Source organism: Rhinoderma darwinii, chromosome 2, assembly GCF_050947455.1.
Source record: "Rhinoderma darwinii isolate aRhiDar2 chromosome 2, aRhiDar2.hap1, whole genome shotgun sequence".
Lineage (NCBI taxonomy): Eukaryota > Metazoa > Chordata > Amphibia > Anura > Rhinodermatidae > Rhinoderma > Rhinoderma darwinii.
This window is the reverse complement of record NC_134688.1, coordinates 284986800-285001292: the sequence shown is the minus strand read 5'-3', so window position 1 is coordinate 285001292 and position 14493 is coordinate 284986800. Positions and strand designations below refer to the sequence as shown.

The 14493-nt window shown below is 43.3% G+C and overlaps 1 protein-coding gene and 1 non-coding gene across 11 annotated transcripts in view; both read left to right on the top strand.

Annotated features, from left to right (window-relative positions):
* Window positions 1-14493, top strand: part of PUM1 (pumilio RNA binding family member 1) — a 53064-nt gene that overhangs the window by 13759 nt on the left and 24812 nt on the right. For 7 of the 10 annotated variants that reach the window (XM_075853374.1, XM_075853370.1, XM_075853373.1 and 4 more), the window contains 6 exons: window positions 5507-5883; window positions 7318-7386; window positions 7868-7976; window positions 8097-8341; window positions 9656-9822; window positions 14140-14410. In XM_075853374.1, coding sequence (XP_075709489.1) covers window positions 5518-5883; window positions 7318-7386; window positions 7868-7976; window positions 8097-8341; window positions 9656-9822; window positions 14140-14410 — 1227 coding nt within the window. In that variant the 5' untranslated portion in view covers window positions 5507-5517. The remainder of the gene's footprint in view (window positions 1-5506; window positions 5884-7317; window positions 7387-7867; window positions 7977-8096; window positions 8342-9655; window positions 9823-14139; window positions 14411-14493) is intronic. The other 3 variants (XM_075853376.1, XM_075853375.1, XM_075853371.1) reach the window with 1 other exon arrangement.
* LOC142747840 (small nucleolar RNA SNORA26) lies at window positions 4727-4846 on the top strand. The gene has a single exon (XR_012882073.1). It is a non-coding gene; the product is annotated as a small nucleolar RNA SNORA26 (small nucleolar RNA).

Here is a 14493-nt window from a genome sequence, read left to right as displayed (position 1 = left end):
TGCTTCTTCAAATGCTACCAATAGAAACTACAACTCCTTCCGCAAAAAATATGCCCTCATACCACTCTTGATGAAAAAATAAAAAAGTTATGGCTCTTGGAAGGCGGGGAGTGAAAAATGAAACCTCAAAAAATGGCTTAGTCCTGAAGGGGTTAAGGGGTAACTATATTTATATTTTTTTATAATGTATAGGGCAGGCGATTTCTGGAAATATTTCAATATATTTGATTGACCAATTCAGCCTCCTATCCACTCTGCTGACCGTTGCTAGAGAAAATCTGTATTCCGTGCCGTACACACTGAATATAGCTGCTCTGTATGGGTGACACTTCATGCTGCCTGCTCCAGTCTGTGCATCGGATGCTTCTAAAATAGACTGTTTCAAGCCGTTCTTAACAACCAGCCACGCTAATCTTATCGAAAAGATTTTATCTTATTTTTACTGTTTTTATTTTTTGTTTTGTTTTTTACATGAACTTTAAGGGCCAGTTCACACTGAGTAAAACGCGCCAGAAAACGGCAGATAATGCCTCCTATTGATTTCAATGGGAGGCGGAGGCGTTTTTTTTTCCCACGAGCGGAAAAACCGTCTCGCTCGAAAAAAAGGGACATGCCCTATCTTCGGGCGCTTACGCCTCTGACCTCCCATTGACATCAATGGGAGGCAGAGAAAGCGTATTTCGTGGCGTTTTATGCCTGCGGCGCTCAATGGCCGTAGCGAAAATCGGCATGCAGGCAGAGGAAAATCTGCCTCAAAATTCCAAACTGAATTTTGGGGCAAATTTTCCTCCTGCAAAAAATTCTGTGTGGACCCAGCCTAACTGTATTTGTTTTTTTAAATTTTTTTAGTACCCCTAGGGAAATTCACAAGGCGATCTTCTGATTGCTAATCTAGTGCCTGTCAGTGTAAAACTGACAGTCAATTAGGATTAAGAGGCTTCACCGATCAGACTCGCATCAGGAACCCACCTGTCAGTAACAGGCTCCCGTGGTAATCGCGCACACACCGCTCCTGTGCCTGCTTGATCATGCTCCCAAACATGCACATCGCAATTCACAAAAGGCACCCTTCCCATGACGTGCATGTACGTGAAAATGCATTCAAGGCTTATGTGGATCACAGTGCCACTGCAGTCAATGGGAGATTCCAACAACATAACGGTGAATGCCAATTCATCTTCTCCGAGTCATGTAATTGAAGAGTTTCAATCTTGCTTCCATATGCTGCAGCTAGCTCAAGTTACCATAGATTACCATCAGAGTGAATAGAAATGTAGAAAACTGATAGTTCTTGCGCATGCTCTTTTTAAAAAAAATGTATTTATTTATTTTTTGCTCATTGGGGTCAATAGAGAAGAAAAAATTCCTTGACCATGCGCTGCATTCTGTACCATGAGGCAGTTTGCCATTGTAGCAGTTTCAGGAACATTTCTTAGTACTGTCTTAAAATCAAACCACGACCATCTATCATGCCAAAACAAAACACACAATTCTTTTATGCAGCTTGTGAATAGCTTAATTTGTGTCCTGTGCAGTTGTATTCTATTCTCAGTGTTCATCAATTCCTCAAAGTAAAAATCATAGTCCACATAGTGCCATGACAACCATCGGCACCCCCGATCGTGTCGTGTGTGTGTGTGTGTGTCGGGGGGGGGGAGCGATAGCGCATTGGAGGGGGGCACCCCACTGATTGCAACAATTTAAATGCTGCGGTCGCGATTTAAGTTGTTTAATGGGCTGAATCGAAGTGATCTTTGATTCCACCCGTTACAGTGAGGTGTCGGCTGTATAACACAGCCATCACCCACTGAGTATGGAGCCCGTGAGCCCACTCCAAACTCCCCCTTAACAGCCGTCACGTACTAGTTCGTGACATGTCGATAGTGGGTTAAAAAGGATCTCCCTAGTTTAGTAATGCCCAATCTCCTAGCTAATGTAATAGGCGCGGTCACACTGATAATGCTAGTGAAAATTGTGTCCCAAAACGTTTATTATTTTAAGTTGAGCTTTTTTCTAAATATGCAAATGAGCCTATATTTGACAAGTGGGTGTCAACACAAGCGATTCTCCTGAGGTGGAGCTACCTCACTGCGTCTGAAGCTGCTTCACACAGTGTGAGAGACTGAGGCTGGAGGGAAGGTGGATCACTTCAAATAGCCATACCTTGGGCTGTGGACCACCTAGAACAGTGGTTCTGGTGGCATATGAAAGATAGATCGCAGTTCTAGCTGTGAAATAACTGGACATATCACCAGTTGAAAACAGCCGAGAATAGAAGCTGTATACTATATCATCAGGCTGTGTTGCTGGGCAGGGAATGCGGAGAAGCTGTATGCTAATTGGACAGCGTCATACAAAAAACATTACACCGCCCAGAGTGAAATGAAAGAGAAACAAAAAAAGAGTACCCAGGTATCTGGTGGGCTGAGGTACACACAAAAAACGCATCAATATCGCCAAAGGCAAAAAAATTAGCCCTTATTTCCCAGACACCTATTGAATGCTTAATAGTATTGTGACTTATAACTATATTATGAATAACTATAAGCATACTAATCAAGATTAAAAGTGCAATGTGAACTGAAAGCCCTTATTCACACGACAGGGTTTCCCGGCCGGGTGACGGCCGTTCATAAATCGGCCGTCACCCGGCTGCATTAGGAACAATAGACCCCTAATGGGGCTATTCACCCGACCGATTTTTTTGACGGCCCGGGAAACCTGGCCGTCGAAAAATGGGACATGCCCTATTTTAGGCCGTTTGCCCGGCTCCCATAGAAGTCTATGGGGCCGGGTAATACACGGCCATCACCGGAATGTGTCCCGAGTGACGGCCATGTATTCCGTCGCTCGCACGCTCTCTCTCCTCCTCCTCCTCACAGTGCAGAGTGCATGTGAGGAGGAGGAGGGTCTTTTTTTTCTCCCTGTAGGAGTCGCAATCCCCAATCCCCGGCCGGGGATTGGGGTTTCCGCTACAGGAGAAGTGCGTGACTACACTATCCATATATGGACACAGCGAAGTCACTCACTTCTGCAGCGGAATCTCCAACTCTATGGCCGAGGATTCCGCTACAGGAGAAGTGCGTGACTACACTGTCCATATATGGACACCGCAAAGTCACTCACTTCTGCAGCGGAATCTCCGACTCTATGGCCGGGGATTCCGCTACAGGAGAAGTGAGTAACTACACTGTCCATATATGGACATTGAAGTTAGTGACTTCTCCTGGAATGTGGGGGGGGGGGATGGGTGCAACCTACAGGGGGCTGTGTGGCATCACCTGCAGGGGACATGGTGGCATCACCTGCAGGGGGCTGGGTGGCATCACCTGCAGGGGGCCGGGTGGCATCACCTGCAGGGGGCCGGGTGGCATCACCTGCAGGGGGCCGGGTGGCATCACCTGCAGGGGGCCGGGTGGCATCACCTGCAGGGGGCCGGGTGGCATCACCTGCAGGGGGCCGGGTGGCATCACCTGCAGGGGGCCGGGTGGCATCACCTGCAGGGGGCCGGGTGGCATCACCTGCAGGGGGCCGGGTGGCATCACCTGCAGGGGGCCGGGTGGCATCACCTACAGATGGCTGTGTGTGGCAACAAATTTAAATGAAATTCATCCGATTTTAAAACGGACAGGGGAAAAAAACGGATGCAAAACGGGTCAAAATCGGCCGTTAAAAACAGCAACACGGCCCAAAACGGATGCAACCCGGCCGGGAAAAACGGCCTAAAACGGCAGATTTTATCGGCCGACACTTACACCCTGTCGTGTGAATGAGGCGAAAGTCTCCATATAACAATACTAATAATACTCTGTAGTCTCTACCATCTAAGTGCAGAGTCAAACCACCATCTCTGATGGCCGCACTATCTATATGAAACAACTATGATTCACGGCTGCAGTCCGCTTGAAAAGGGACTTAGAATTGTTAAAACACATTGAATTTTAAAAAAGAAGAAAGGGGGGCTCTTTTTCCTTTTTAAAATTCAATGTGTTCTGACAATCTTTAGTCCCTATTCAAGCGGACTGCAGCCGTGAATCATAGTTGTTTCATATAGGTAGTGCGGCCATCAGAGATGGTGGTTTGACTCTGCACTTAGATGGTACTGACTACAGAGTATTATTAGTATCATTAGATGGAGACTTTCAGTTCACATTGCGTTTTTAATCTTCATTTTTATGCTTATAGTTATTCCTAATAAAGTTATACGTCACAATATTCGTAAGCATTCAATAGGTATCCAAGAAAGAGTAACCTCCCATTTGGCAAGTCTAGCCAAATTAGCATATTTTGAAAATGCTCATAACTGCGAATAATCGTTTTTTGGAGAAAAGAAAATGACACTGTAGTTATCCGCATCATAGCGCCTATTAGATTAGTTAGGAGTTATGGCATTAATAAAGTAGTGACCGATCCTCTTTAAAGTGATGGTGACAGAAGAGGTATTCTAAAGTAACAAGGCTAACATAATGTGGAGTACGAACATCCTGTGAACAGACCTCTATTAAATTGCTCCCCCTTCCAAAGCCACTTTAGCCAATGTGCGTCAGCTGGAGATTTATCGAAGCTTTGGATTACTGAAAACCGACGTGCACGAATTGGTTCTAACGGTGTTAACCCTACGTGAAGTTAATTGTCAGGAGATGCTACTTGCTAGCAGTTACTAAAATAGGAAATAGAACTGCTACTATTGTTTATTTTACAAGAAATATAAAAGTCCTCTTTAGCCTTGCCCACTTCAAGATGGCCTGTTCTTCAAGTGGCCAACATAGGGGGATATAGCAAAAGCTATCTAAAACTCAGCGCAAGGTCACATTTCTTGCTCTGTATCCGGTCGATAGTTACACTTATTTGGCTGTTAATGTAGTAATCGCTATTCCTATTCTTTTCATTTTGCCACTGGTAAAGTGTACTGTTATAGCATCAGTTAGTGTGGGTTGGTTATGATGTGCAGGATATTTGGGCTGCCAAAGTTCTGATTGTGAATTGAGCTGAGAACTCAATACTGAATCCAAAGTGTGAAGCTTCCAATGTCGATGTTCTTGTGCTCTTCGAGCTAATGGTGCTAACCTGACGTCTTCTGACAGCGACACATTATCACTGGTTTGTAGTTGAAGAAGCAATGGCTTGATAAAAAATGGTTCCATCACCCTTGTTTTGTGAAATCAAGAATTCTGCTCTCAACTTTTTCTACCTTCAAACACATTTCTCCAGCTACATGCATATATTAGCAATCTATACAGTAGGTTGCAGCTAAACTGTAGCCTATGGGCCACGAGTTACAGACTATCTATAGACTGTTGAAGAGATGCTGGAAATGAGCCAATTAATTTCCCACAATGCAATTCTAATGCTTATATTTTAGCCAGGTGGCATACTACGTTTATGTATGACATATCTACAAGTTTATGTCTATATTTCTTTAATTCAATTAAACATGCCTCTGAGGTCTGTTTATTGTACTTGACTTATCAATAATTTTACTCCTTTTATTTCTCTCCCTGTGTAGGTGTTGGTGGAATGAGCGTTGCATGTGTCTTGAAGAGGAAAACCGTTCTCTGGCAGGACTCCTTCAGCCCCCACCTGAAACAGTACACAGAAGGCACCCTTAGCCACAACATGCCCGTGGTCCTGACTTCTGGACCGGTGGGCCAGCAGCAGCCACCACAGCACCCATCCCATTCTACACTGACTGCTGGCCCCCATGCTAGTCCGGTTGGCAGTTCAATGGGTGTGGCTGGACGCTCTCAGGATGATGCTATGGTAGATTATTTTTTCCAGAGGCAACATGGCGAGCAACTTGGGGGTGGTGGAAGTGGTGGAGGCGGTTATAACAATAGCAAGCATCGTTGGCCAACTGGAGACCATATTCATGCAGAACATCAAGTAAGCAAACTTTTTGCTCTTTGTTAATGTACAGTGATGTTATGGATTTTGAGATATAAGTAATATGAATTGTATACATTGTCTTAATGTGTCCTGTAACTGATATACTAATATAGATGCTCATTAGTACAAAGACACACCAGTTACGAAAACATGGGATATTTTTTGTCTGTCTATATTAAAACTCCAGTTCTGGATGGGCTGTGCACTGAACTCTATATCTGCATTTCACCCTTCTGTTTGAAAAAAAGAACTACAAATATTAGTTCCCATTGCAGTAGTTCGTAACATTTTTACTATAGAGGAACCCCTGGAAAACATTTTCTCATTCTGAGAGACCTTTACTATCATGGATTGGCCACTCCGATCTCACCGGGATGCACACAACCTCATTACACAGGCAAAATGCATATACTTCAGTCCCTCCCCTAACAAAAACCTGGCAACCTTTACCACTATTCGCTTTGTACTTACCGCAGCGTGATCAGAAACAGTCAAAGTGTGGGCAGAAATGGCTTTAAACGATCTGTCCAGTTTGCGGACCCTTTTTATATATATATATATATATATATATATATATATATATATATATATATATATATATATATATATACTGATGACCTCACCACAGGATATGTCATCGGTATAAGATCGGTGCGGGGCTCGGGTGTTGGACCCCACCGATCAGCTGTTTCGGCTGCCTTCGGGCGCTATGCAGGGGTTGGTGCCGGAGGTGGAAGGCTCTGACCGCTGTATATTGGCAATGCTTCCGGGCACCTGAACAGCTGATTGGTGCGGGGTCTGAGTGTCAGACCCCCACCGTTTTTATATAGTGATGACCTATCCTGTAGATTGGTCATCAGTATAAAAAACCGCCCCAAACTGAACAACCCCTTTATATTGATCAGATTTTTTTTTTGGTCTACATTCCTACATTTCTGCCAGGGAGCATCAGGGATCCACAGAACCCTGGTTGGGAAAAATGTTCTCGATAATGCTCCGTAGTGTTGCTAGTAACATGCTAAAAATGAACACTGAAAGGGGTTGTCTCATTAAAGACATGCACTTTAGGAACTTGTTTGGCTCACGACACCCCGGCAAACTGCTGATCATGCCAGGGAAAGACGTTGAAATGTAGTATTAAATGGTGGCCATTCAGATGAGCCAGCCAGAACTGGATCTGCTCCTACAAAGCATCTTGCTCATGAGGGGGGTTCCCTTTGGACAGCTATGAAATGTCTGCCTTCTTGGCTAAAAAATGATACAACACACCGATTTAACAGTTCTCCTCGAGTGTTTTCTGGTTCAGAAATGCATACACTCATGATTGTAGTTCGGGTGTATTATATGTTATGCTTTTCATGCTACAGAAATGTAATAGTCTTTCAAATGGAGCCTTTCATCACATTGCTTCATCTTATCATTCTGTTTTAGGTTCGTTCTATGGACGAGTTAAATCATGATTTTCAGGCCCTTGCACTTGAAGGAAGAGCAATGGGAGAGGTAAGAATTGAAGCTATTTTGTGAAGTGTGATTTTTTTTTTTTTTGGTCATCTGTACAATCTGCATTCAAATATGTTACTTAATATTCCAAAACATTCAGAGATGTGCGCTCGTCCTCCTTTTTTTATTTACTGCGGCTTCTATAGCACCAAAAGAGGGGAGAAGTCTTACTTTATTTTTTTTTCCCATTCTCTGTGTGGCCAAAAACTTTGCTTTGAGAATAACCCTTTGGAGTGAGTTATGATTTTTTTTTTTTTTAATGTAGAATATTAGTCTTTAACACACAGTAAAATGCATTCTCTGTATGGGAATCCATAAGCCATGGCTTAACCTTTACATTTAGGACTTTTGTCCACAAGTAATTCCTGTATTGTTGAACTTTTGTTTTAAAAAAAAAAAAAAAAAGCAGGGGGGTCAGTTAATGGGTTAATAAGTGTTTCTACCTGTTTGATAACACTAATAAAAATATTTGTCCCGTAAGCAATTGTTGCCTGGCAAGAAATTCTGGGAGACCGATGACCCCAACAAGGATGGACCAAAGGGCATTTTTCTGGGGGATCAGTGGCGCGAGAGTGCATGGGGGGCTTCAGGTGAGTGCACTTAAATTTTAAGGTCTGAGATTTATAAAATTGATTTGAAAGTGGTAGGGGATTATTTGAAAGTTGCCTGGATATTAAATAATGTTGTAATAAGTTTTATTCAATTTTTAGATCACTCGGTTTCCCAGCCCATCATGGTCCAGAGACGACCAGGTCAAGGATTTCATGTTGGCAGCGAAGTGAACTCCGTTCTCTCCCCTCGTTCTGAAAGTGGTGGTCTGGGAGTCAGCATGGTGGAGTATGTCCTAAGCTCATCTCCTGGAGAGAACTGCCTGAGGAAAGGAGGATTCGTAAGTGCCTCTCCCTTAATACAAACAAGGGGGGCCCTTCGATTGTCAAGATATAGAAAGATGCAGGTAAAAACAAAAGGGGGCTGCAGTCTCGTTAAGTTAGTATCTGAAACTTAAAGAGAAACTTTTGCCTCCCCATACATGTGCAGCATGTAATGCGCAGGGCTGCACAAACCCTGGGGCACTTTACTTTTTTTTTTTCTACCCTCCTCCATTATTTAGATATCGATGTCGTTATATTCGGCGCCCGATATTTAAATAACCCCCTGAACTGTCACTGGGGTGTGTAATGGCATGGGGGCATGTTACTATGGATGTGTCAATCAGCTACGGACAGTGTTACAGCAAGAGCTGGAGAGAGGAGAGCGTGTGCGCACGCACACGCTCTCACTTTCCAGCTGTTGGCAGACAAGGACAAGACTGATCTCTCACGAAAGATCAGTCTTGTCCTTGTCTGCCGAACTGGCAAGGGGACGTGTCACTGCTGCAGACAGTGCAAGAGCTGGAGAGAGGAGAGCGCGCACGCTCTCGGCAGACAAGACTGATCTCTTGCGAGAGATCAGTCTTGTACTTGTCTGTCGAACTGGCAAGGGGGGCGTGTCTGCTCCGGATAGTACAGAGCATGCTCGCTCTCTAGCTCTTACACTGTCCATAGCAGTGACACACCCCCTTGCCAGTTCGGCAGATAAGTACAAGACTGATCTCTCGCAAGAGATCAGTCTTGTCTGCCGTCAGCTGAAGAGTGCGAGCGTGTGTGCGCACACGATTTCTCTCCAGCTCTTGCTGTAACACTGTCCGTAGCGGTTTGGACAGGGTCACAGCCATAGTAACACGCCCCCTTGCCATTACACGCCCCATTGACCGTTCAGTGGGTTATTTAAATATCGGGCGCCAAATATAACGGCGCCGATATCTAAATAACAGAGGAGGGTACAAATTTTTTTTTAAAGTGTCCCAGGGTTTGTGCAGCACTGACTATTACAAGCTGCACATGTATGGGCAGGTGAAAGGTTCTCTTTAATATGGCTGGCTTTTACAGGTATCATTAACTGACAAAATGCACATTGTTCGTGGATCGCATTGAGTTGACATATTTGATGGTAATGCTCTGGGAATAGTTTGAGACTGCAGCTTTGTATGAGTAGTTCCAGGCACCGAATTTGGCCTTTGTCTGTAAAAAGAGCATATCACACATCTGCAAGTAGATGCGTGATTTTGTTTCATGGTTGGACAATAGGCGCACTAAAGGGGTTTAAAAGGTACAGTTACTTATCAAACAAAAATATTTTCTTTTCATGAAGGAAATCTGTTTCACTGCAAACTAAAAATGGATACTATTAAATTCTCTTGTCCCCTATTAAATGCATTTTTTTTTTTTAGGGTCCTCGAGATCCAGAAGGAGATGAGCATGAGAAGGGTGATAAAAAGGGTAAAGGTGTTTATGAGGGGGACAAGCTAGGAGACCTGAAGGAGGAAGCAGATAGTATGGATAAGGCTAATGGACTGCCTGTCCAGAATGGGATCGACAGTGATGTAAAGGATTTCAGGTGGGGCCCTTACGTGTTTATGCGAACAATATTAATTATTTGTTCAAACAACTGTAGAAGTTCTTGTCTTATGTGAACGGACTTAAAGTGCAGTTAAACGTTCGACAAACTCCTGACTTGTCAATGAAACATGTCAGAAGTTTGGATTGGTGGGGGTCCAATCACTGAGACCCCCACCAATCGCTAGAACGAAGCAGCTGAAGTGCTCATGTTAGCGCTCAGCTGCTTCGTTTCTGTTCGGCTTTTTCCGGAAAGCCGATGTATCGGTGTACGGGCTCATAGACATTGTATTGAGTCCGTACACCGATACATTTATTTCCGGGTACAGCTGAACAGACACGAAGCAGCTGAGCGCTCACACGAGCACTTCAGCTGCTTCGTTCTAGAGATTGGTGGGGGTCTCCGTGCTCGGACCCCCACCAATCCAAACTTCTGACATGTCACTATGACATGTCAGAAGTTTGTCCAACGTTTAGCTTCACTTTAATTCGCAGGTTGAGAAAGACCCTGCTGAGGGGTTGAAAAACTGCAATTCATGCTTGGTGAATAATCCAGTACACTTTTTCCACAATTGGAGTGCTGCAGTTATTCTCTTCTACTTTAGGTTTAGGCTGTGTTCACACTTGCATTATCACTTGCCACTTTTACATGATCCATGACTAATTTAGTATTTTATTTCCTGTTGCTATATAGCGCCAACATATTTTTTTGTGCTGTAGTCACTCACATGGTTCCCTGTCCACAAATGGGGCTCACAATAATTTCTCTATCTCAAACACACACTTGCTGAGGTTTGTCAGTTTGTTCTCATCAAATCCCTGACAACAGACTGCACACGATCACTTTTTTTTTTATATAGATCTGAATGCGGACTATATGCCAGAATTTTAAAAGACATGCAGCCACCACTACAGTTTAAAATGTGAGTTGCTCCTGGTAAAGAAAATGATTCCGTTGCCTTAGTGATGTAATTTGAATTAACAGTTTGAAAATGTCCAGAACTCGTTTTCTTAAACAGCAGGAGCTTCCTGAGTCAGGATTTCTGCTGCACGCACCTCTGACAGATTCTTTTTAAAAGGGTATTCCAGGCATTATCATTTATCACACATCAACAAAATAGATGATAAATGTTAGGACGGTGCGTGTCCAACCGCTGGAACCTGTCCCAGTTGCTAGAATGGTGGACCCTCTGCCCCTGGACGCCTGCGGTTGGGAGCAATTGAATAAAGCGGTGGCAATATTCAAACTAAAAAAAAGATAAATGTAACAAAGCTTTCTCTAAAGAGGACCCGTTACCTCTCTTGACATGTCTGTTTTAGTAAATACTTGTATTCCCTATAAAATAACAATTCTGGAGCGTCTTTTCATAGCTTTGTGCTGTTCTGTTATTTCTCTTGGAAATGTGTGAATAAATTGACAACTGGCTGTTACATTTTCCTTTGTCAATGGGGCACGTCCCTACATGCTCTTGGGATTGTGCTGACACCCTATCGACAAGTGGGAGTGTAACACCCAGTTATCCATTTATTCCCACATATTCAGTAGGAATAACGAAGCAACGACACAATACAGAGTACTAAGAAAGGATGCTTCAGAATTGTGAATTCGTAGGAAATAGGAGTATTTGCTAAAACAGACATGTCAGGAGAGCTGACTGGTCCTCTTTAAAGAGGCTCTGTCACCACATTATAAGTGCCCTATCGAAGTGTCGGAATTGTGAATAGATATCACGTCCTGGTTGTACGCGATATCCATTTACTGTCAAGACACTTCAGTAACGTTAATGTGTGTGTATGTGGCTGCACATAGTGAACAACGCAGGATCACTATGTGCAGAGTAAATGAATGGGGAGAAGTGTATGACGCTGATTGGTAACTGATTGGTCAGCGTCATACACTTCTCTCCACAACGCCCACTTGGTCAAAAGTAAAAACACGTCCAGTTGGGCATTAAGAAAGTCATTAGCATAAAGCTAAAATAGGTCATAACTTGGTGAAAATAGATCGTTTTTCTTAATTAAAAAACTGCTGTAATCTACATTACAGCGCCGATCACATCATGTACAAGATAGGGCTCTTATAATGAGGTGACAGCCTCTTTTTAAATGGGGTGAATTACTAGGTGATCTTGGCCATTCTGGGCTTTGCTTACTGGTCAGACACAGGCTGAATAAACGGAAAGCAGTTTACTGGCAGTAGCTGTGTGCAAGGACATATAAACCAAGGTGTACACGTTTTTAGTTGATAAAAATAATCGCTAGTTGTGCAGCTTGAACTTATTTAAAAGCTGCTACTGAAAATAAGCTTGGAGATGAGCGAATTATACTTTATCGTATGGGGATAAAGACCTCGACCATCCACAATTTAATCCTGTTATCCACCTTACATTTGCTTTCTTGTGTTTGTTTTAAATTATGTTGGTATCCTAAGGACACACATGTAATTTATTTTACCTCTCATTAAAGTAGAACGGTCATGAGAACATGCTGTCCTATTTTAAGGGCAACACAGTATAGTGACAGGTCTGCTGGGCTGTTAGACCGAATGGCACAAAAAAAGTATTCGCTGGTTAAAAGCAGAATACAGCAGATGCCGTTATAAGAGTCTTCAGTATTTGAGGGTATTTAAGTGCTGTTTTTCATGAGTATTGCAGACTTCTATCAGTCTACTCACTGTATTCTGCCTTAGCTATTGACCAAATGGGCAAAAAAAATAATTTGGTGACGTTTGTTTTAATGATGTAACTTTAAATAGGGAGGCATATCATGGGGAGAGATGTGCTTTAAAGTTCAAGTACACTTTACTGAGATCTGCTATTTTAAATTCTAATAGTAACACTTACTCCTCAACACCTGGCTACTAACTACTTAAAAGTTAAAATGATTGTCCCAGTATTTAAATGTTATAGCAATATAATTCAGCAATTGTTCTGTAATTTACTTTGTTACAAAAATGCTCCAGGTGAGAGATATTCCCTTTACTTCATTATAACGGTGCCCCCTGGTGTTCAATCTCTGTATAGTAATGTGCACATCCTGCTACTGAGCTGAATGAGGGAAGGATGCACATGCTCCATTCCACACTCCAACTGCCACCAACCAATAGAAAATGTCTTCTCTGCTTGTCAGTAGAGAAGAAGCTTTTATTCAGTAACACCGCTTGCTTGTTAAGTGAATGGAGACTCGCAAAATAAGAAACACAGGAAAGCCAGCCGTTTGCTAATATGAAGAGATCCTGCAAACATCACTGCTTACATACAGTGTTGAGCTCCTAGAGAGGAGGCAGTGAAACAGAATGATCTGCCTATAGGACCTATGACATGGAGGGGAAGGAGCTGTTTCAGAAAGGACACCTGCCAACATGAGGAAAATCTAACAGAGCAAAGAATGTGGAGATCTCTGGATCCATGTAAGATACAAGGCTGGTTCTAGCCTTGTCTGGTTTTCTCTTTTTTTCGTTAATTCTGGGACAACTTCTTTTAATATCTAACAAAAATATCAGTTAGGGCCGGTTCACATCAGCGTTGGCTTTCCGTTGAGGGGTTCCGTCTGAGGTTTCCGTCGTGGAACCCCTCAACGGAAAGTCAAGCGGAAACCTTAGCTTCCGTTTGCATCACCATTGATATCAATGGTGACGGAAACATTGCTAATGGTTTCCGTTTTGTCACCATTCCAGCAGGTTTCCGTTCTTTTGACGGATTCAATAGCGCAACGACTTTCTGTTGAGAGATTCCACGATGGAAACCTCAGAAGGAACCCCTCAACGGAAAGCCAATGCTGATGTGAACAGGCCCTTACAGAGTATTATCTGTCAGAATTTGAAACGCCAAAGTGAAAAAAAAATGGAATAAGAACTTCTCACTTATCTTTTTGAGGGAAATTGAAACCATGGCTATAGACACTGTTACATGAAGGCTGACACCAAATTGAAGGGGTTTTCATGACTGGAAATCCTTTGCTGTGAAGCAAGACACCCAGCGGTCAGCCAATCGCTGTGTAGCCAGCTGCTGAAACCACTGGCAATTGGATGTTGTTGGCGAGTGGAAGCTGCGGCCACACGTTTCCCCTTCAGCTATCCCTGCAGAAGAGATGTAGTATTACATGCCACCCATTCAAAATTGAATAGAGGGGGCGAGGGACACCCCCCCCCCCCCCCCCCTTATGTCATCATGCTGTAAACATATGAACGAGCATTGTCTGGTTGTGACTATCTTTATCTTGGCCTACCTGCAACACTATATCCCACCCTGCAGAGTCTGGCCTAATCAGTTTGGTATGAGTCATGAATGTAATATTTAGTAACATTTGTATCTTTCAGTCGCACCCCAGGCAACTGCCAAAATTCTGCAAATGATGTGGACCTCCTTGGATCAAGCCAGAATGGTCCTGAAGGACTTGCCCAACTGACCAACAGCAATGGAGCCAAACCGGTGGAAGATTTTGGAGGTATGGAGTCCCAGAGTGTGCAGCTGGACCCCATGGAGCATGTTGGCATGGAACCACTTCAATTTGACTATCAGGGCAACCAAGTTTCTGTGGATTCAGGGGCTACGACAGTAGGCCTTTTTGACTACAATTCACAACAGCAGGTAATTACAATGTCCGCTGTAAAAAACACATTATATTTCACAACTATGATAATCCTTTATAATAAAATTTTGTAACTTTTTAT